Here is a 21083-nt window from a genome sequence, read left to right as displayed (position 1 = left end):
AAACCCAAAAAATCCTAGAAAGGGTTTCCTTTAGTTCCAACCTTCAAAATTTGACCCTTCACAGCTTGGCCCTTCCTCAAATTCGAATTTTGTTACTATGGTTGCTCTTGTCAATATTTGCTCTCGAAACTCCAACAATCCTCGTCAAATGGCCCCCCCAATGATTTACCAGCACCCCAGCTCCAAAATCCCCCAAATGATGTGCCCCAAAAGAGTCACTCCAATGACTGCGCAGTCATGGAGGAGATGACGCAATCCTGTGTATGATAAAGTGAGAGTTGCGTGTAGGTTGGTCCTCTTCGCTGTAGCTGTCCTCCACAATTCTGAAAATGATGAAAGAACACTCCTGTAGCTTCTCCAGTCAATTCCCTGACAACCCAGCTCCACAAACAACCAGTGAATCCTCCCTCTGTGTAGTGGTGGCTCCTAGACTACGTGCTCTGCTCCAGAAATGCATGGGACCTATAGTTGATGGCTCTTGCAGTCTCAGTGATGAAGGAAAGCCTTCCTTGGGTGGCACTCGAACTCCACCGAAGAAAGGTTGAGCTTCTCTCCTTGGGAAGCTCTTGTGCTGAACAACACAATATTGGCTCAACTGAACAACCAAGGCAAATTTGATTTTCAAATAGACAAAAAAATACCCCTATTGCTCCCTCATTCCTTCCTTTTATAATTGTTGGTCATGCATTCCTTATGGGTCCCTCAACCAATTCGATTTGCGTCAAGGAATTCGAATTCCTTATTCCCCAAGTGCATACTTCATGTGGGCCCCATATTTCACTAGGGTCGCAATTTTTCCCTTTTCCTCCTAAGTCCCAATGTCGGAATTGCGTCCTCTCCCAAAACCCATCTCTAATGTTGAAAATCAAAATTGGGGATATTACACAACAAGATCAAGTCATCGGCAAAAAGGAGGAGCAAAATCAGCACCTAATGTAGAAGATAACCATCCCCCTCCTAGGTATGTTCATGTAGCAAAAGACTCCAACTCATCAATATAAATCCCGAAGAGAGTCGACAAGAGGGGGCAAACCTATTTGACTCCAATGGTACTCTAGAAATTGGAAAGGCCATTTGCCATCTTGAGCCGTCCCAAAATTGACTCATACAATCTCGCAATTGTTGCCAGGAGGGTCTCAAATATGTCAATGCCATGAAGCCTTTGGAACAAGACCTCCCTCTAAACTGAACCAAATGCTTTCCAGAAGTCTACAAAGCAACTATAGACCTTTGAAGCACGATGATAAGCATCCTAAATAATGGCTCGGAGAGTGAAGAGGTGATCAATTGTCTGGTAGTTTGGTTGAAAATTTGCTTGTCCTCGAGCCCTAAGATGGTGACTATACAATTCCTCAGAAAGCCATCAGTGTAAGATTGTGGCATAAATCTTGGAGAATGTATGGCCCACCATGATAGTTCAGTAGTTGTTGGGATCATAACTACTCCTTGATTTGTGGATTGGGTGAATAATGTGTCTTGTCCAGGAGGAAGGGAAGCCTAAACACACCACATGATTAAATAAATCTGCAATATAGGACTCAAGAGATGGGATGCCATGTTTAAGGAATTCGGCTTGAAGCCCTTCCTCATCAATTGCTCTATTAGTATTCGTAGCTCTGACTGCTCTCATAATGTCCCTCCCAAAAAAGAGGTGGCATAAGGAAGGGGAGAGGGGATGCGGATGGTAGGTCGTCTAGGAATGTCATAGAGGGAGGTTGTGTGGGAGAACAAGGATTGGGGATCGAGGTTAGGTGGGATGGCATGGTGTTTATGAAAAAGAGTGAAAATTCTTAAAATCAGAATCTTATTGCGGCAACTGATATTATTTCTTATAATTGTTAATTAATTACCAATTTATCTGCTACGGAAAATATCAAAATAAATACACTTCAACCTTCACAAATAAAATATTGCGGAAGAATAATGCGCTCGAAACTGAGAAATGCTAGCACACACACATAAAAAAGAACACAATTGTTTCTGGACAAAAGTCCCCAGAAAAACCCAACTTGGGAAAATTGGTGCAACAGTTGAGGATTTTATTATTATGCAGCAATGAGAAATTTTGAGTACAACTTGTTGACCACTACGTGTCAACTACCCATAGCAGTACACCCCCTTTTTTCGCAAAAGGGATAGCGCTTGATCGATGTATCCATGCCATTCGATAGTCATCATCAACCTGATCATGTTATGTTGTAAACCCAGTCTGCTTGTGTAAATTGTAAATAATCTTAGCAGATCTGAGTCATGTATGTAAATTGCCTAGGTGGACCTAATTTTCTAGTGATAATCTACGTTCCGGAAGGTTTTTTGTCTCACCGATCCATGATCGGCAGAGTTTTCCTTCAGCCTAACCCCAAAGCCGGAATGAATTTTGTCATTAGAATCTTAGGGGAATCCTAGTGCGTTGATCTGCTAGATTATATTTGGTCAGAGAACTGGGTGGTCTATGTCAAATGGGTTTTCCCCCTTGAGATGTAAAATTGTAAAAATCATGATGTAAAATGTCTTGAGGGTTAAGTCCTAGGTCCTAGGTAATTTTTCCAAAGGCTAAGTTCGAGGATCCAAAAAATAAAAAATAAAAGATATAAATAATAAAAATAATAATAATAAAATTTAAAAATTTTAAAAATAATTAAAAAATAAAATATAAAAAATAAATAAAAATTTAAAAAATAATAAAATAATAATAAGTCAAATTTTTGAGTAAATAAATGCAGAATTTTAATTTTTTAATATATTAAAATGCATTTAAAAATTCAGCGGATGAGATTAAAAGAAATCTTGATCTTCATTGACAGTCGAGATCATTTTGACATGGATCACTCGAACTAGCCGTTGGGAATTTTTCCTTTAAATAGGGTGTTAGGGGTCATTTGAGATCAGATTCAATCTGTAAGTCTTGTGCTGAAGAAAGCTCTCCTGTAAACTATTTCTGGTGCAATAAAGAAAGACTTTGGGGTTGAAATCTTACTGGTGTTACTCTCCTGAAGTGTTGTAAGCTGTTTTATTTTCAGCCATTAGTAATAGCTTGGTGAAGAGTGATGTTGAACACAGGTATCTTGTTCACTCACTAGGGTTTTAATGGTAATAGAATTTCTGAAAGTAATGGCAGGTATCTCCATTGGATTTGGAATTTAGTACTATTTTTTCCCTCTTTATTGATAGCTGAAGTGAGCTGTGCAGGAAATCTAGATTGAGAAAATTAACAGGCATTTGGGGAAGTTCTAGGCTGAACCAGCCAACTCCCGAAAAGCATTCTCTTGTAGAGCCCAGCCAGTTTCGATTCTGGGTCTGTCATTTAAGTTTATTTTTTGAATTGCATGAGAGATTTCTGAAGTATCTCATAGTAAATATGAAATTCTGAAAATATTATTGAGGATTACTGACAAATCTGGCTGTTGTAGAGTCATAAAACTGTAAATATTGTAGTTGGTTTGTAGGGTTTTAGTTTTTGCATATATATTCTCTGGGTGTTTATCTTTCCATTACAGGTTGCAGGGTTTTCTGAAGATTTCCGAGGGTTTGATCAGCTCCTTGCTATTGCTCAGGGTTTTCATTGTGTTACAGGTTTAATTGTGCTACAGGGACATTTTGAATTTTTTTGAGGCAAAGTTGCGTTCTGTTTTATACACATTTCTGCAGTCATCCTAGCTTCTCCCTACGATGCCATCATTCTTCACGTGGATTGCTTCAACACTGCCCATGCAATACTATTTTTCTCCTCACGCAATCAAATCCGCATTCTCCACTTTATTGTCATTAAAAAAAAGGGGGCTGCGTTTTCCTCCATTTAGAAGTGCTGCCAACGTTCAATACTTTGTTCAATCTAGCGTTCAAAACTGAGCCGTCCTCACTCCCTTCAAACCCTATGGTCATCCAATTCCTATGATCCCTTCACACTACCCACGCAACTCCAGCTCTCACCATCGCTCCAAAACTCGCACACACAGCAAACTTCGAATTTTTTTTTTTTTTTTGTTCGAATCTCCCTACTGCTCCAAAACACTTCAGCTCCATTCTTCATCTCTCCACGCAGTCATTGTCTTCCCCCACGCGCAGCTTGCAAACCTTTGATGCTTCCCTACCTGCTCCTCATCGCTATTCAAACCTGCAATCCACCTTCCCTTTCGCTGCCGCTGCCATCTCCAACCCGTCAAGCTGCCATTATTCCACCTGCGTTTTTCTTCTGGGCATCACCTGCACACCAAACAAAAATTTGATTTTGTTTATTAGCTGATATATGCATTAGTCTATTTTAAATAATCATTTTAATTTCTTTTTTTTAGGGTTAATATCTAATAAAAAAATTTCTTTCTTATATAGTTTTAAGCTTTTATTTATGTAGTTTTAGCCTCATCTAACTCAGTTCTTTTTGGGTTTTAGATTTTAGATTAATTTAAATTTAGTTTTATTTTATTTTTTACTTTAAAAATAATAATAATAATAATAATAAATAATAAATAATAAATAAAAATTTCGATTTCCTTTTTTTTGTTTAGTTTTAAATTTCATAAAATTAGAATTAGATTTAGGCTTTATTTTTGGTTTATCTTTTAATTAGGTTTAATTTTGTTTTAAATTTAGTTAGTTTTGTTTAATAATTTTAAAATCATAACAAAAAAAAAACTTTTCTTTTAATTTAGATTAGATTTTAGTTTGATTTAGATTGTAGATTTTCTTTTTTTTTGGTTTTTTTGACTTTAAAAAGTATAAAAATCTTAAAAACATAAAAAGTAACCTTTAGACCTTCTATTTTGTTATATATAGTTTAGAATTTTATTTAGATTTAAGTTTCATTTATTTAGATTTTAGTTAGCTTAGTCTTGTTTTATTTGAAAATATAAAAATATTTTGGAAATATTTTGCCAGATTCAGTCTTGGCTCAAGGATTTGTCATGTTTGCGATATATCTTTTCTGCTGAGGCTAAAATTTTGATGTGGGATTAATATTTATCATTTTTATGTGGCTAAACATGCTTAAATGTTCATTTGAAGATTAGCTATATGAAATTGATAACTAGTTAGCATTTAAAATTACGTGGTTATTTAAAGCATTTAATCTTTCGTATTTTAATTGCTGGAATATCGTTAAGCCATTGAGCATTTATCGATTATATCGCATTTGGTAAAGAGTTAATCTTTGTTTGAGTTATTTGATGGTAAATGATTGTTAATGAGTTCATATTTCTACAAGCATTTGATAGATAATCATTCAGTCATTAACTCCATAAGGCACTGATCTATTAACTTAATAAAATCAATTAAGTGCTTGTTTCCCCTTGTGTCTCCCAACCCAACTGGTCCACAGTTGGTCATCCATTGTCCCATAGGGTCTACCCCCCTTAGCCGCGGGAGACAGGCTTAAATGGAGAGATCAGGGATCAGGGTGACAGCCCCCGGTCTAAGCGTTGTCGTGACAATCTGTGCGACAACACAACTGAATGCCAAAATCTGGCAATCCTACAGAGAAAAACACTGGCAAAAATATAGTGACGAATTTTCCTCACCCAACAAGCAAACTCCTGGCACAACTTGCCTTCAGAAATTCGTCTTCTCAGAGAGCTTTGATCGAGAGTTTGGGTTCATAGCTTGTGAGGCCACTAGTGCAGGATCACCTGCCATACAGGTTCAGAGGGAGTGTGCATTCCCCGCTACTAGCAGAGCATCTTCTAGCATTTGGTACGTTGATAGTGGCACTTCCTGCCACATGACAGGAGTCAGAGAGTACTTCTCAGAGCTTTCAGAGGGTGATATTGATATGGAGGTAGTACTTGGTGATGACAACATTGTTAGATCTCGGTGTGGGGACATTGACATTTGACAGGGGACCCAAACCTCCCTTGAAAGTGCCAGATGTTCTATATGTGCCTGGAATGAAGAAGAACCTGGTATCCAACTCAACACTTGAGGACAGAGGGTATGACGTGTTGTTCAGTAGAGGGCATGTGCTTATATATCCTAGGAGAACTGCAGCTTCTTCAGCTAGAGAGATTGGTGTGCGCCATGCCAAGGTATACAAGTTCTCATTCCAACCCCTGATGGCATTGAGCGGCAGCGCCCGAGACAGGACCGACATCAGATCTAGCAGTTCAGAGTTGTGTGAGATTTGGCACTGCAGGATGGGGCACATGTATCATGGGGCCTTGAGTACATTGCGGGAGATCACCACTGGTGTGCCAGATTTCAGTTCTGATCACCTTGATGTATGCAGAGGATGTGCTATGGGGAAGTTTGCCAGATCCCTTTTTCCCAGCAGTGACAGCAGAGTGACAAGGATCCTTGACTTGATTCATACCGATGTGAGTCATCAGATGTCTCATGTATCCTTGAGTGGCTGTGAGTACTATTTTTATTCATTGATGACCACTCGAGGAAGACCTGGATTTATTTCTTGAAGACCAAGAGTGAGGTCTTCAAGCAGTTTCAAGAGATCAAAGTTCTTGGGGAGACCAAGACAGGTAGGAAGATCAAGGTCCTCAGGTCGGACAATGGAGGGGAGTATACCCTTGGTGAGTTTATTGATTTTTGTGTTGAGGTAAGCATTAGGAGGGAGTTCACAGTTCCTTACTACCCCCAGCAAAATGGGCTTGCAGAGAGGAAGAACAGATCCATTGCAGGGGCTGCCAAAGCCATGCTTCATGATCAGGGGTTAACTTTACTTTTGTGGGTAGAGGCTTGCAACACTGTTGTGTACTTACAGAACAGGAGTCCACATCGTGCCTTGGGGAATGTTTCTCCGAAGGAGGCTTTTTCTGGGAAGAAGCCTGATGTTGGGCACTTTCGTATCTTTGAGTGCCTTAAATATTCCTATGTCACCAAAGAGAATAGGACCAAGCTAGAGCCCACTGCAAACAAGGGCATCTTTGTGGGTTATAGTGAGACCTCGAAAGCTTATCGGATTTATATTCCTACGCAGAGGAAAGTGGTTGTCAGGCGGGATCTGAAGTTCGAGGAGGAGAGAGCTTTCAGGAGGTCATGGGAGTTAGAGTATCCAGAGTCACCAGACCCTCAGGAGCAGCTGAGTTAGTCACAAGGATCTAGTGGTCAGGGGTCAGGAGGTCCATCGATTACAGTGTCAGGTCCATCAGTGAGCAGTGGCTCTCAGAGTCAAGTGGGTGGTTCTTCGAGCAGCATGCAGGGCAGTCAGCAGAGCAATTCACAGGGTAGTCCACTAATGGACAGTTTGCACGGTACTTCAACATCTACAGGCATAGATTCAGGCATGAGGTCAATTGGCAGGCCTTCAAGAGTTCAGGCTTCTGATGATGATGAGGATTCTTTCACTCCGGTGGGAGAAGTATGCTCAGGGAAGAGGAAGCCCAAGTGGCCTCAAGATACCTTGCGCGAGGCCACATCAGTTGCTGGGCCAAAGAGACAAGTTAGAGAGAGTAAACCACCTGAATGGTTATGTAGTTACACGGCATTGGTAACAAGCATTGTTGACTCCGAGCCTTCTAGTTATGAGGAGGCAGCCAGCCAGCAGGTCTAGAGAGAGGCCATGATGGAGGAGTATTCTTCTATTATGAAGAACGATGTTTGGGAGGTAGTGTCGAGGCCTGAAGGTAAATCAGTTGTTACTTCCAGATGGCTCTACAAGATAAAGCACGCTGCAGATGGCAGCATCGAGAAGTTCAAGGCTCGATTTGTGGCAAGAGAGTTCTCACAGGTAGAGGGAGTTGACTATGAGGAGACCTTCGCTCCCGTAGCTCAGTATACATCTATTCACTCTATTATATCGATTGCAGCAGCGATGGGTTGGAAGGTCCACCAGATGGATGTGAAGACCGCATTTCTCAATGGCTTCATTCAAGAGGAGGTTTATATTGAGCAGTTGCAGGGCTTTGAGGTGCACGGGAAGGAGTCCCATGTATGCAGATTGAAAAAGGCACTTTGTGGCCTGAAGCAAGCTCCTAGAGCTTGGTACTCAAGGATTGATACATACTTGCAGCAGTTGGGTTTCACAAAGAGTGAGGTGAATCTGAACCTATACTTCATTGTGGTGGCTGAGGAGCCTCTCATTCTGGTGTTGTATGTTGATGACTTGATCATCACTGGTGCAAAGACTCATTGAGGGCTGCAAGAGAGATCTTGCTTCAGAGTTTGAGATGAAGGATATCAGCTTGATGCATTATTTTCTGGGATTGGAGGTGTGGCAGGAGGAGGGGCATTTCTTCCTGGGACAAGGGAAGTACATTGTGGATATTCTTAGTAGATTTCATATGGAAGACTGCAAACCCATGTCTACACCTATGATCACTAACTAGAAGAAGCATCACGCTTCTAATTCTGAGTTGGTGGATCCTACTCTATACAGACCGCTGATTGGTTGTTTGATGTATTTGGTCAACACTTGACTAGATATATGTTTGTAGTTAACACTATGAGTCAGTTCATGTGTGAGCCCAAGAGACTGCATTGGGTGGTTGCAAAACACATTCTCTGTTACTTGCAGGGGACTGTGGATTTTGGTCTGGATTATAGACAAGGTGATGAAGTGAGATTGGCAGGGTACACGGATTCAAATTGGACAGGTTGTGCTTCAGATAGGAAGAGTATTTCTGGGCGCTGTTTTGGGTTGGGTTCAGAAATTGTGTCGTGGATCAGCCGAAAACAACAGTCAGTTGCATTGAGCTCAGCTGAGGCGGAGTATATGGCTGCTAGTTTGGCTAGTTGTGAGGCCACAAGGCTTCGCAAGATGTTGTTTGGTCTATTTGGTCAGGCATTGAGACCTTCAGTAATTTACTGTGATAATCAGAGTTGCGTAAAACTCACGGAGAATCCAGTTTTTCATGACAGGTCAAAGCATATTGAGATCAAGTATCATTTCATTAAAGACTGTCCAAAAGGGAGTTGTCAAGCTTGAGTACATTTCCACAAATGAGCAGGTAGTGGACATTTTCACCAAAGCCTTACCACAGGGCAAGCATGTCTACTTCAGAGACATGCTGGGAGTGGTGAGGAATACTTTCCTCGGTAAGAGGGAGTGTTAAAATTTGGGTGCCAGAGGACAAGTGGTTCCCTAAGGATTTGATCTTTGGCCTAGGGAAAAGTGTCCAAATTTATTTGTACTTTTCTCCTAAAGTGACTTTATAAGTGGTAAAGTCAATTTCATTTAAAAGTGACTTTATAAGTGGTAAAGTTACATTAAAAGTGACTTTATAAGTGGTAAAGTTACATTCTAATTTAAAGGTGACTTTATTAAAGTCAGAGAAGGATTAGAAAGTGAAAAAGAAACTATGGAAATAAAAGGCTAAATGGGTCTTTATTTAAGTGGGTGAGTTAAAAGATAGAAAGTGAGAATTAAATGCACATTTATTCTCATCCCTAGATCTAAATGAATCTCAACCACTAGATCTTAGGGTAACCCAAAAGGTCATTTACAAAATAAAAGGACAAGAGAAGAGGAAAAGATCAATTATTCTTTCATGAGCATTTGAGAGAAAGAGAAGAGAGAGTAAGGAGAAAATTTCTGAGCAGTGAGGAAGTGAAAGAGAGCGGCAAGAAGACATTTCAACAAATTTGGGCAGCAACGTTTATTAGCACGCATCCCAAGGAAAAACCATATAGTAGGAGAAAGGCAAAGAAATCGAGGAAGAGAGACAGCACAGAAATCGAGGAAGAGAGACAGCAGCAAGGGCATGAATTTCGAGGCAGATTTGGGCACGAATTTCGAGGCAGTCGTACTGCTGAAATCTATACAATCCATACAACAAGTTTTGGGCACGCTTTTCGAGGCAAATCGTACAACATTTAATGTTGTTTTGTTGCTGGAAAAAATTATGTTTTGGTTGCTCACTGATTGGCACGAAAATCGAGATAAGTTGTAATTTGTGGTTGCTGGAATTTTTACTGTGCATTTCAGTTTCTCTATAAAAGCATTTACATAAATAAAGAAGAGTTCTCAAACTGGTTTTCCCCAAGAGTTGTAGGGGGTTTTTCTAGGGTAACATTGACCAAAAATCATTGTCTTATTTTTTGTGTGTAGCTGTCATAATTTTGTTGTGTTTTATTTCTACAAGTTCAGCAGTTGGGAAATCTCTAAATTTGTGTTTTCAGAAAATATTGTCATTTCCAGATTTTAGAATTTTTATCATGCTTGGATTTAAAACTAAATGCATGGAGTGATAAGCAAAACTAATAACCAGAGTGGGGGTTGAAATTTCTTCAAATTTCTTCAGGATCATGGAGAATACTTCAAAAAATAGTCTTGAAGTGTGAGAAAAGTTCTATTGAAACCTTTCAAGCATTAATGTCCTACAAGGTTTGTTAAGAAACAACCCAAGGTATGTCTTAGCCTATAAGTCTTGTTACAAAGATCTCTTTATATAAAGGTACGATCATTCTTCTTTAAATTTTTCTCTACATTACTAACATTGTTATGTCCAGCGTTTTGAATCGTAAGAGATTCTTGTTTGGGTGATTAATCATTAGATTGAATCTACCCTCATTATATCATTCGTATGGAACCCTAAAAGGTTCTCTATAAAACCCTAACCTAAGGGTCTGTCTATAGTTATGAAACCCTAGTCTACTTAGGGTTAATGATGAAGTCTAGCAATCCTATTCTCTTGTTTAGATTCAAGGTATTCTTATAATAAAAACCCTAGTCCTTTAGGGTTTGTTGTTAATATTTAAAATGACGCCCTAGACCTTTAGGGTTTGGTAAATTAGGGTTCATGACCAAAACCTTTGTAATGTCTAGAATAAGATTCTAGGGATAAATCCCTAGGTGTATGTTCATATGTTTGATCGAAACCCTAGCCTAGAGAAAAAAAATTGATATTTGTGTCCTGGGTTTACCTAGTAGAGATTGTTGTATGCTTATTGTTGTCTTTAAAATAAAGTGATTTAACTATGAGTCAATTAATGTAGTCATTACAAGATTAGGTGTTCAGAGTTACATCACTACTACTCTCTCTTCTACTATGTAAGGATAAATTAATATATCTATTCTCTCTAATTCTTCTGTGCATTCCTATCTCTGCTCATGTGTGTAAAACCTGACACTTCGGGTAATGAAAAAAGCTAGCTGATTTATAAGCATTTTTAAAATATCATTGCTGGTTTTGAACTAAGTTGCAGATTTGTAAGGCATATACTTCAAAATCAGCAGTAAAACATTGATTTAGAGTGTTTTCTTTAGGTTTTGGGTCAATTTAGTTCATTGTTATGCACCTTTTATTGCAGAAACAAGGGGAGATTGTCACAAATTTATGAAAATTCTGACTTGTTTTGACACATAAATATACATTTAAAGTGAATGTTTGCTGATTAGTAGAAGTGGCAAACTTTTAGGTACTTTATTGCAAATCAGCAGGCTTTTGTTGCAGATTTGAGGTATTGTATTCCCCCAGATTTGGGGTATTGTAATTCAGGGATACCCCCACCAGTTGGCATACACCAATTTGGAAGTGAGAGAAGTTATATCAGTGACGTGGACCTACTTCTAAAGTTTATTTGGACACCTTTGGGTTCTTTCAGCGTAGGTACTTGAGGTGATAACATGATAACAAGAATTGCTGATGTTGATATTCCTGTAAATTACTCAAACAGCTTGAAGAAAACTCAAAGAGAATTTCAGGCAAGAAGAAATCCCAAGGTTAGTTAGAATTTTGAAGCTTTTGATAAGAAATAATATTAAGGCTTTGATATCAATTGATATGAGCACATAACAGCTATGCAAGGTCACCCACACACAATGTAATATTCCTAATGAAAAATTCATAGTGATAACAAAAACATGCAAGACAATACAGCATAAAAATTTTCAGCAAACACCAACAACCCAGAAATGCTCCCAACATGCCAAAAATGGGCAATTTTATTATATAAACTGTTGGTGTACAATGTGAAATAGAAAGAGTACACCTGGGATTGCACAAGGCAAGCTACAAGCCTCAGGTGGTGGATATGCCAATGCCCAACTGCTGCTGGAATTTATCTATCAGAAAATTTGCGCTGACCCAGTAATTCTGCACTATTGCCTGTGTTGAGACCCTGATTTGACCCCTCAGATCTGCCCAGAAAATTCCGCCAAAATAGATTTGAGGTCCTTGCCAAAAACCAAGAAAAACCCAAAAAGGGTTTCCTCTAGTTTTGACGCTCCAAAATTGACCCCAAATTCCCAGCACTCCTCCACTACCAGTAAATTTCGGCCTGCAGGAAATTCTGTCTTTACAACCCTCCAAAATGATGGAAAATCTCCCTTGTCCCCCTTCTAACTCCCACACAACAACCCAACTCCAAATTCCATTGAACAAGACCACCCACAAACACTCCCTCTCAATGAGTGCGCAGGCCTGGGCAATGACTGCGCAGGCTTAGTAAGGGAATTTCGCACTGGAGTGGTGGACTCACTCTGCTCTGTAATTTCCTCTCTCCTCTAGCAAATTCTGCAAGTAATGTCTAGCAAATGGGTGTGACTCCTAATTCTCGGCGCCAACTCTCCAAAGGATAGCGTGGCTCTGGTTCTGCGTCCCAACTTAGCTCAGAAAATTCGTGGCACCTGTGCTATGTCTCTCCCTGCCTCCACAAGACAATGGTGATACCTTCCTAGGGTGGCACTCGTAATCCACCGAAGAGAAGGGTGAGTTTCCTCCTTGGGAAACTTTGGTGCTAAACAACACTTGTGACTCAATTGAACAGCTTGAGAAACAACAAAGTTTGTCAAATCATCAAAAGCCCTAAAATGAGAGCCTCACCCCCAATTTATAGCTAGCCATCCCTCATGCTCCTTGTGGGCTCCACCCATCAAATTCCCTCTCTCACCTAATTTGAATTCCTCCAAGGGGTGTGTATTTCCTTGGAGTGGCCCCCAATCTCCACTTCCCATCGAATTTCTTGGCTTTTCTATTGTTTGGGGGTGGCACCTTTATAATTTTTCCTTTTCCACCCACTTTTTCCTAAGTTTATATGCCAAAATATTTATTAACTGCCAAAAATTGCAAAATTGAGAATTCCCTTAACAAAATTATTAATTGGGAACATGACACACACAAGTAGGAAAACCTAATAGCAAGTATGCAAGTAACACAGGAGATCACCAGTGTTGTAGACCTACTGTACACTCATTTGCATTATATATATATATATATATAGAGAGAGAGAGAGAGAGGGGATTACAAAAATGCAAGGGATTGATCAGCTTTGAACAGTAGGTGTGTAGAGGTGGGCATCACAAGCAAGCAAACATTGTCAAGACCAAAGCTGTAGGAACCGTCCCCCCCAAGGATCAAGAGGTGGAACCACATCCCGTACGGATCCACCACCGATCCTTCGGTGGAACCGCTGATCCGAAAATTGGATCCACATTTTTGCCATTTTTTGGCAATTCCTGGAAAATCGGATCCGCGGGGGCCCGATCCACAATTCCAGTTGCCACATCCGTGGATCAAGAAAGGATCGAATGCGGATCTGTGGAGGTTAGGGCATGTATCCGTCACGGATCACGAGCGGATCCGAGAGGTGGATGGTTCACACGGTTCTGCGGGAATTTTTTTTGTTTTTGGAAATTTCGAACTGTTATGTAAGGAACTATGCTTTCCAAACACTCCCAAGGTGCCCCTTAATGCTCCCTAATGGTAATGTCAAATTCTTAAAGTAAAAGCCTTTTACTTAAATTTTTAACATTACCATGAAATGACTCAGGATGTTTGAGAGTGGTTCCAACCTCATCGGACTTCATATGGAGAAAATAGAATTTCATATCCCATTCAATATTGAGCAGACTTAATAGTTTTCAGGATCAATGTGATTGCGGCATTTCATTGGATTATATCATGTATGAGGGCGTGTGATTGGCATTTAATCAAGGGCATCGAGCCCTATATCAATATGTACCCCAGTGTTGGTGTTGTTGATTGTTGAACTCTTTTTTCATAGCCTTAGCAAAAATATACCCTCCACTCAAGTCAAAATCATTGATCAGGCATGTTAGGCTTACTCTACCATATTATAAGGCTTGGATTAGGCCATTTGATCAAAATTGGGCAATGTTGACTAATATCTCTAGAGAATCAAAGTAGAGGCAAAGGCTAGACAAGAGAAGAGTAATCTAGATTCTAGATGGTTAATGCATCTAGATGGTTGATGCTGAAACAATTAATCATTGATGTACAATGGATACCATATCTTTCTTGATTTATGTAAAAATATGCATGTTTTCATGTCTTCTACAACTAATTTGGTATTTTGGAAGTTTTTTTTTAATATAAATGCAAAATATATATATATAGATAGTAGACCCTTCCGAGATGCTTCGCTTCCTAGATTTTTAGGAAATTGTTGGAATTCCTAAGTCTAACCGTTAGAAACCCTCCATGTACTTTCTGATTTATTCCTTCCTACTTGTTCTGATTAATTAACAAGTTATTTACCATGTAAATACTGAAAATAAATACAAGTACATGCTCAACACATTACAGATCATCAATTGAAGGAAACATAAACAATCACACCAAATGACACCGTTATTTTTGGACCAATGTCCCTGGAAAAACCCAATGTGGGAAAACCGGTGCAGCTATCTGAGGGTTTTCTTATTAAGCAATATCAGAGTACAATCTGGGTGCCAAAACCGACCTACCCAACAGAGAATTTCCTTGGCAGTAATACCTCCCAGTTTCAGACAAATTTACTGGCTGAAACCCCGAATAATCTTTCCAGCAACTCCTCAGCTCCAATCTGCCCCAGAAACCCCAGCGCCTGCCTTTCTAGACTGCATCAGCCCATCTTTGCCCAGCATTGGCCTTATGTCACCCAGAATGGGTCTACATCAGCCTTAGGAGGCCCTGCATCAGCCTTCTAGCCCTCTGCGTCAGCAACTCTGGCCTCTCTGAAGCTCTACGTAGCTCCCAACTACCTATGTGTGGCCCTGCGTGAGCCCTGGCTGCTACTGTGTCACTTTCTCTGGCTCCTGCACTGCTCTCCCGGCACTATCTCTGCCTCTGTCTCTCTGTACTCAATGCCCCTTAGTTGCAACTCCGATCACTGATTCTATCTCTCTTAGCAAACCCCGCTCTAGAGAATAGAATGACTGATCACTCTAGTGTATTCTCCAAGTGACCCTCAAGCCGAGATTAAGTCCCTAATCAATGGCTAAGATTAGATCTGGGTTGATCCATGTCTTTTGGACCATTCTAACACAGTTTCATAGTAATACACATTAATATTTTAATTTCCCTAAGTTTAGACTTAGGGACTCCATTAAATTATATTAATTATTTTAATATCTCCTGAACTATTTAAAATCTGCCCAAACTCTTTCTGGGTATTGGAGATCTCATGTGCCCCAACCTCTCTACCAAATTTCATGGCAAGAGCACATCCGATGCTACCCCAAATCAAGACTCCCTCTTAGCGAGGAGTGTGCTCTAATAATACTCCTCACTAAATATCACCCTGATCATCTGGCATCGGTCCCTGTGCTGATGCTAGGCCTGCTGCCCACCATCCTCTGCACTGTTGTATCCTGTACTGTTGCCCATGGTTCTGCCACTGCCACTACTGCATCTGTACTACAGCTCCCTCTGCATTCGTGTTGTTGTTGGTCCTTTCTCCCAGCACTGCATCCGCACTGTACCTCCTCTCATCATGTTGCATCGTGTTGCCCATTGTTGCACTGCAACTCAGTTACTGAGAAGTAAGTAACTAATCTCCCAACTTTGACCTCTCTGTTGGGCTAGAGATCCTCCTGATGCTGAAGCTCCCTCTGTCGCTGACAAGTGCTCCCTCTCTGACCTCTGCGTTGTTGCAACAACTCCCTGCATCTCGCACCATTGCACACCTCTTTGTGCCATCTTGCACTGGTGCAACACTCCTGTGCCTCTTGCACTGTTGCAGCCTACTAACTCTGCGTTGTCTCGAGACTCCTGCACTATAGCTCTCTGCTGCTCCATCCACATCCATCTCTACCCACATCAGCCAATATTGCTACTCCTCTTTGGGGCTCCCGTAGCAAGGTCTAATCCAAGAGGTTGGGTACCTCGAGGATCCTACCCCTCATCATCTGTAATCCACCTGACTACAACTCGATGTCTCCCCACTTCTGCTCAAGTGGTGCGTGTGCACTCATGGCACAGTCATCGTCTGTCAAAACATCCTTCTCTACCCTTGTTGGCGCTGCCTTAATCTCAGAAGACTCTCCCTTACTCTTCTTCCTTGGACACTAGGTCGCATAATGACCCAGCTCCCCACACTGGAAGCACTTGATCTTGGAGAGATCCTTCTTCTTCCGCTTTTCCTGCTTTCCCTCAGATGTTGTGGCAACATCTTCCTCCTCCTGCTTGACTTTGATCCCCTTGCTGCTACTACCCGTCTATGACTGCCGTCTGATCTCTTCTTGGCGAAGAGCAGCCCACATCTCGTCCCAAGGTGGAAGAGTCCCTCTGCCCAGTATGCTCTGGACAAATACCTCCCAGTCTTCTCAGACAGCATTCAAGGTTGTCCTCACCATCAATTCCTGATACGACGTGGCTTCTATAGCAGTGAACTGATCTCGGATCTCATTCAGTCCTCCGAGGAAGGTGTCAATCGATTCTCCCTTCTTCATTTGATACGACCTCAACTGATTCTCTAGTAACATTCTTCTTTGCACAAAAGTATGCTGGTAATGTGTGGTACTACATGGTCCTTGACCCCGTCAAGGATGATGCTCTTAGCCCTTGCCATTGCCTCCTCGTACTTGTCGTTATCATTTGGGTCGACTGCAATAGCTATAACCTTTAAGGCGAAGCTCTTGACATGATTTCTATCAAGTACAGATAAGATTTTGGCCTTCCAGATTGCGAAGTTTGACACTTCGTTCAGTCTATCCTGGTCTCTTACTCCGTGTAGTGGCATGATGCTCTTCTAATTCCCTCCTGGAAGTTCTCAATCTGACTCCCTCTGAGACTCAATTTCCCTCCTGGAAATCCTTCTGTCGATGTCGAGATGCCCCCTACTCTGACCGTTTGTGCAACCGCAACATTGATCTAGGTTTCTCGGCTAGAAACCCTCGATAGCAACTCCCTCCTCTTGGCCTTGCCCTATCAGGTATTGTTCTAACTATAGTACCTCACCAGCTCCACTCGGCAATGTTCCCACAACCTTCTAAAGTTTAATCCCCAGCAACCTAAAGGTGAGAGCTCCTAGGCTCTACGCAATCCCGGCACCAGCAACATGGCCTCCTCAGCCAACTGCGTCAGCGCTCCTAGCTTCTGTGTGGCTTTGCGTGAGGCTCCCTTTGCCTTCCTTAGCCTCTGTGCTGCCTCTTTCTGGATCAGCCTTGATGACGCAAGCACTGCGTCACCCTTCCCTTGTTGTTGCTCTGCTAGAAACAACTTTTGTCACCTCGAGACAGTTGTTTTCTGCTACTATTGCTTCGCTCGGCTGATGTCCTTGGTCCTCCTATGATCTGCAATCACACTCTGATACCATGTTGGAATTTCTAAATCTAACCCGTTAGAAACCTTCCATGTACTTTCTGATTTATTCCTTCCTACTTGTTCTGATTAATTAACAAGTTATTTACCATGTAAATACTGAAAATAAACACAAGTACATGCTCAACACATTACAGATCATCAACTGAAGGAAACAGAAACAATCACACTAAATGACACCGTTATTTTTGGACCAATGTCCCCAAAAAACCCCAATGTGGGAAAATCGGTGCAGCTATCTGAGGGTTTTCTTATTAAGCAAATATCATAGTACAATCTGGGTGCCAAAACCGGCCTACCCAACAAAGAATTTCCTTGGTAGTAATACCTCTCAGTTTGAGACAAATTTCCCAGCTAAAACACTGGATAATCCTTCCGGCACCTCCTCAACTCCAATCTGCCCCAGAAACACCAGTGTCTGCCATTTTGGATTGTGTCAACCCCTCTCTGCCCAGCGTTGGCCCTGCAGCACCCTGAATGGGTCTGCGTCAGCCTTCTAGCCCTCTGTGTCAGCAACGATGACCTCTCTGAAGCTTTGGGCAACTCCTGGCTACCTCTACGTGAGCCTTGGCTGCCACTGTGTCACTCTCTCTGGCTCCTGCACTGCTTTCCCGACACTATCTCTGTCTCTCTATCTCTCTGTACTCAATGCCCCTCAGCTGCAACTCCGATCACTGATTCTATCTCTCTTAGCAAACCCCGCTCTAGAGAATAGAATGACTAATCACTCTGGTGTATTCTCCAAGTGACCCTCAAGCCTCCTCTTATACTTTTCTCGTTGACATATCAACGGCCGAGATTAAGTCCCTAATCAACAGCTAAGATTAGATCTGACTTGATCCATGTATTTTGGACCATTCTAACACAGTTTCATATTATAATTAATCCACATTAATATTTTAATTTCCCTAAATTTAGACTTAGGGACTCCATTAAAAATATTAATTATTTTAATATCTTCTAAATCTGCCCGAACCCTTTCTGGGTATTGGAGATCTCATGTGCCCCAACCTCTCCACCAAATTTCGTGGCTAGAGCACATCCGATGCTACCCCAAATCAACAGAAATGACACTTCCATGGATCCGCTTTAAAAAAACTTCCCGTGCAACATTGGTCAAGGCTCCCATTTGTGTGATTCTATATTTTTCTTTTCATTGGATGCTAGTGGTTCTTCAATCAAAAGACAATAAGGCGTTTTCAAATGAAAAAAATTATCATTCAAGGTGAATTAACAAATAACTATCTCAATTTCTTAAATAGTATGCATGCATTTACTTGAGCAATAAATTCAACTCGAGACATTCATGAAGAGAAATTCTTCAATTTGAATAAAGTATGAAAGTATGTCTATGATGGGGCTCCAAACAGGTTAGTTGAGAAAAAATGTGCGACGAAATTGAAGAATGCTATGTCCTCCTGGAAATCTGTGATAAACTTCACACTAAATAGTTGCTTTCTGAGAGGATCTTATCCATTTTCATCAGAGGCAGAAGTAATTGTCAAGTGAATATCAAAAATCATTAGAAGCTAGAAGTAATTGTAGACTCTGGTTGAGAGATCACTAAAATGTTTGTGTGTATGTATAATATAAACTTAAATCCACAACGGTCTACAAATAAAGAATTAATGTGAGACTCAAACAAATAACTATCTCAATTTCTTAAATAGTATGCATGCATTTACTTGAGCAATAAATTCAACTCGAGACATTCATGAAGAGAAATTCTTCAATTTGAATAAAGTATGAAAGTATGTCTATGATGGGGCTCCAAACAGGTTAGTTGAGAAAAAATGTGCGACGAAATTGAAGAATGCTATGTCCTCCTGGAAATCTGTGATAAACTTCACACTAAATAGTTGCTTTCTGAGAGGATCTTATCCATTTTCATCAGAGGCAGAAGTAATTGTCAAGTGAATATCAAAAATCATTAGAAGCTAGAAGTAATTGTAGACTCTGGTTGAGAGATCACTAAAATGTTTGTGTGTATGTATAATATAAACTTAAATCCACAACGGTCTACAAATAAAGAATTAATGTGAGACTCAAACATCAAATTGCATAACTCCTTGAATTTTGAGTTGTATATCATATTATCAAGGCTAACCACTCCATTAGAGATATCCCTTAGATTTCAGTTCATTCTATACTCACAACAAATTAGCAAGTATCAGCAACTTGATAGAAGAGATACCTCGTCCAAAAACAAGATTCTATGATTCCAATTGGTGTCATAGGGTATGCAGTAGACTTTATATCTCCAGAAGTCTTGTCAGTCAATGCTCTTCTCAATGCCTGCCAAGTCGTTAAAAAGATGAGAAAAACAACCATAAAGTAAATAGTTTAATCAGCGTAGAAAGGAACCAACGTAACCATCACCACCAATATTATAAATGCCTAGATTCTTTCCTACTGGACCTTTTAATTGTAAACAAACTAGCATAGAGTTTTCTGTGAAATTATTATAATTCCTTGATAGATTACTCCTTTGAACGAGGACCTTCAATATAGTCAATATCAGAATGTGAGAATTCACAGAAATAAATTGGTCCTGTTATCTTAGAGAGAAACTTGGTCATTTTTTTTGTTTGAATTGTTGAGTAGATTACTTCAATGATCAACTCGGTACATCATGGGACAGGAGTTCCATCACACACACAAAAAGCACTCTGTTTGACTAGCACAAGTAGAAAAAAATTCTTCTTAAAGCTCCTCATCTCCACTATATTAAAAGAAGAGGGGTCCTCCTGGATAGTAATCACACAATGATACCTTCACAAAAAGCTAATAGCAATTAATCTGCCTGAGTGCCACAGAGATTTACAGCATAAGCTAGGTGTGACAGATGTTGCTTGTGCTTTGTGAGGCAGAACTTGATCAATTTTACTGCAAATAACAAGCAAGAGAAAGCAGTCAAAGACTCAAAGGGGTAAGAATCAAGATAAGTCTCTCTATTATAGAGACAGATTTTCTATTTCAGTGCTATTCAACCCCTGATTAGGCAGGCAGGGAGGAAGGGTCTCAGACTCACTGATGACAATAACATTGATATAGTTGATGCTATAAATGGTATTTCCAAAGTACAAATAATAATGCAATTCTAAGACCATACACCTTTCCTGGAAGCTGCAAATGATAATGCAATAATGTTAGAGAAATGAAAAGAAGATAAAATCATAGGGAAATAATAGAGGGGCAAGAGGCTGACAAAGTAACATATCTGGTGACAGTTTATAATTTTTAGCAGAGAGACATCTAATTTTTTAGAATATTTGCTAAAAAATGTTTGGAAGGAAAAATGGTCAGCCTAGTTGCTTCTGTAGTACTTAGTAAAGGATAAATTGTCTGCATCTATACACTGGTCACAATTAGCACCGGTATATACAATCTTTTCAGAGTTAATGGTAATATAAAAGTAGAAGCCACCCTAGGTAGCTTTCTCACTTCTGCTTTTAATATCTTTGATCTATAATTGCATAGACTAGGCTCCACAACCACATCAGCCAAATTATGCAACCCATCTACAGATTGCATTCCATTAACCTCCTCACAACAAGTCAATGTCAAATAACTCAGTCTCAAGTATGACTTGGCGATGGGCAAAGGCCAAGAGCAAGAGTATGATTTGGACTCAACGAAAAACTAAGAATAAAACAC

General features: G+C 40.3%; 1 protein-coding gene across 3 annotated transcripts in view; it reads right to left on the bottom strand.

The window, feature by feature from the left end:
- LOC149244311 (uncharacterized) overlaps window positions 1-19718 on the bottom strand; it is a 234548-nt gene extending 214830 nt beyond the window's left edge. For all 3 annotated transcript variants that reach the window (XM_089374797.1, XM_089374798.1, XM_089374799.1), the window contains exon 1: window positions 19621-19718. In XM_089374797.1, coding sequence (XP_089230923.1) covers window positions 19621-19661 — 41 coding nt within the window. In that variant the 5' untranslated portion in view covers window positions 19662-19718. The remainder of the gene's footprint in view (window positions 1-19620) is intronic.
- Window positions 19719-21083: the final 1365 nt, after the last annotated feature.

The sequence above is a fragment of the Pinus tabuliformis genome, chromosome 8 (assembly GCF_031772625.1).
Source record: "Pinus tabuliformis cultivar Carrire ecotype Pingquan chromosome 8, CPIR1, whole genome shotgun sequence".
NCBI lineage: Eukaryota > Viridiplantae > Streptophyta > Pinopsida > Pinales > Pinaceae > Pinus > Pinus tabuliformis.
This window is presented reverse-complemented; position numbering and strand designations above follow the sequence as displayed.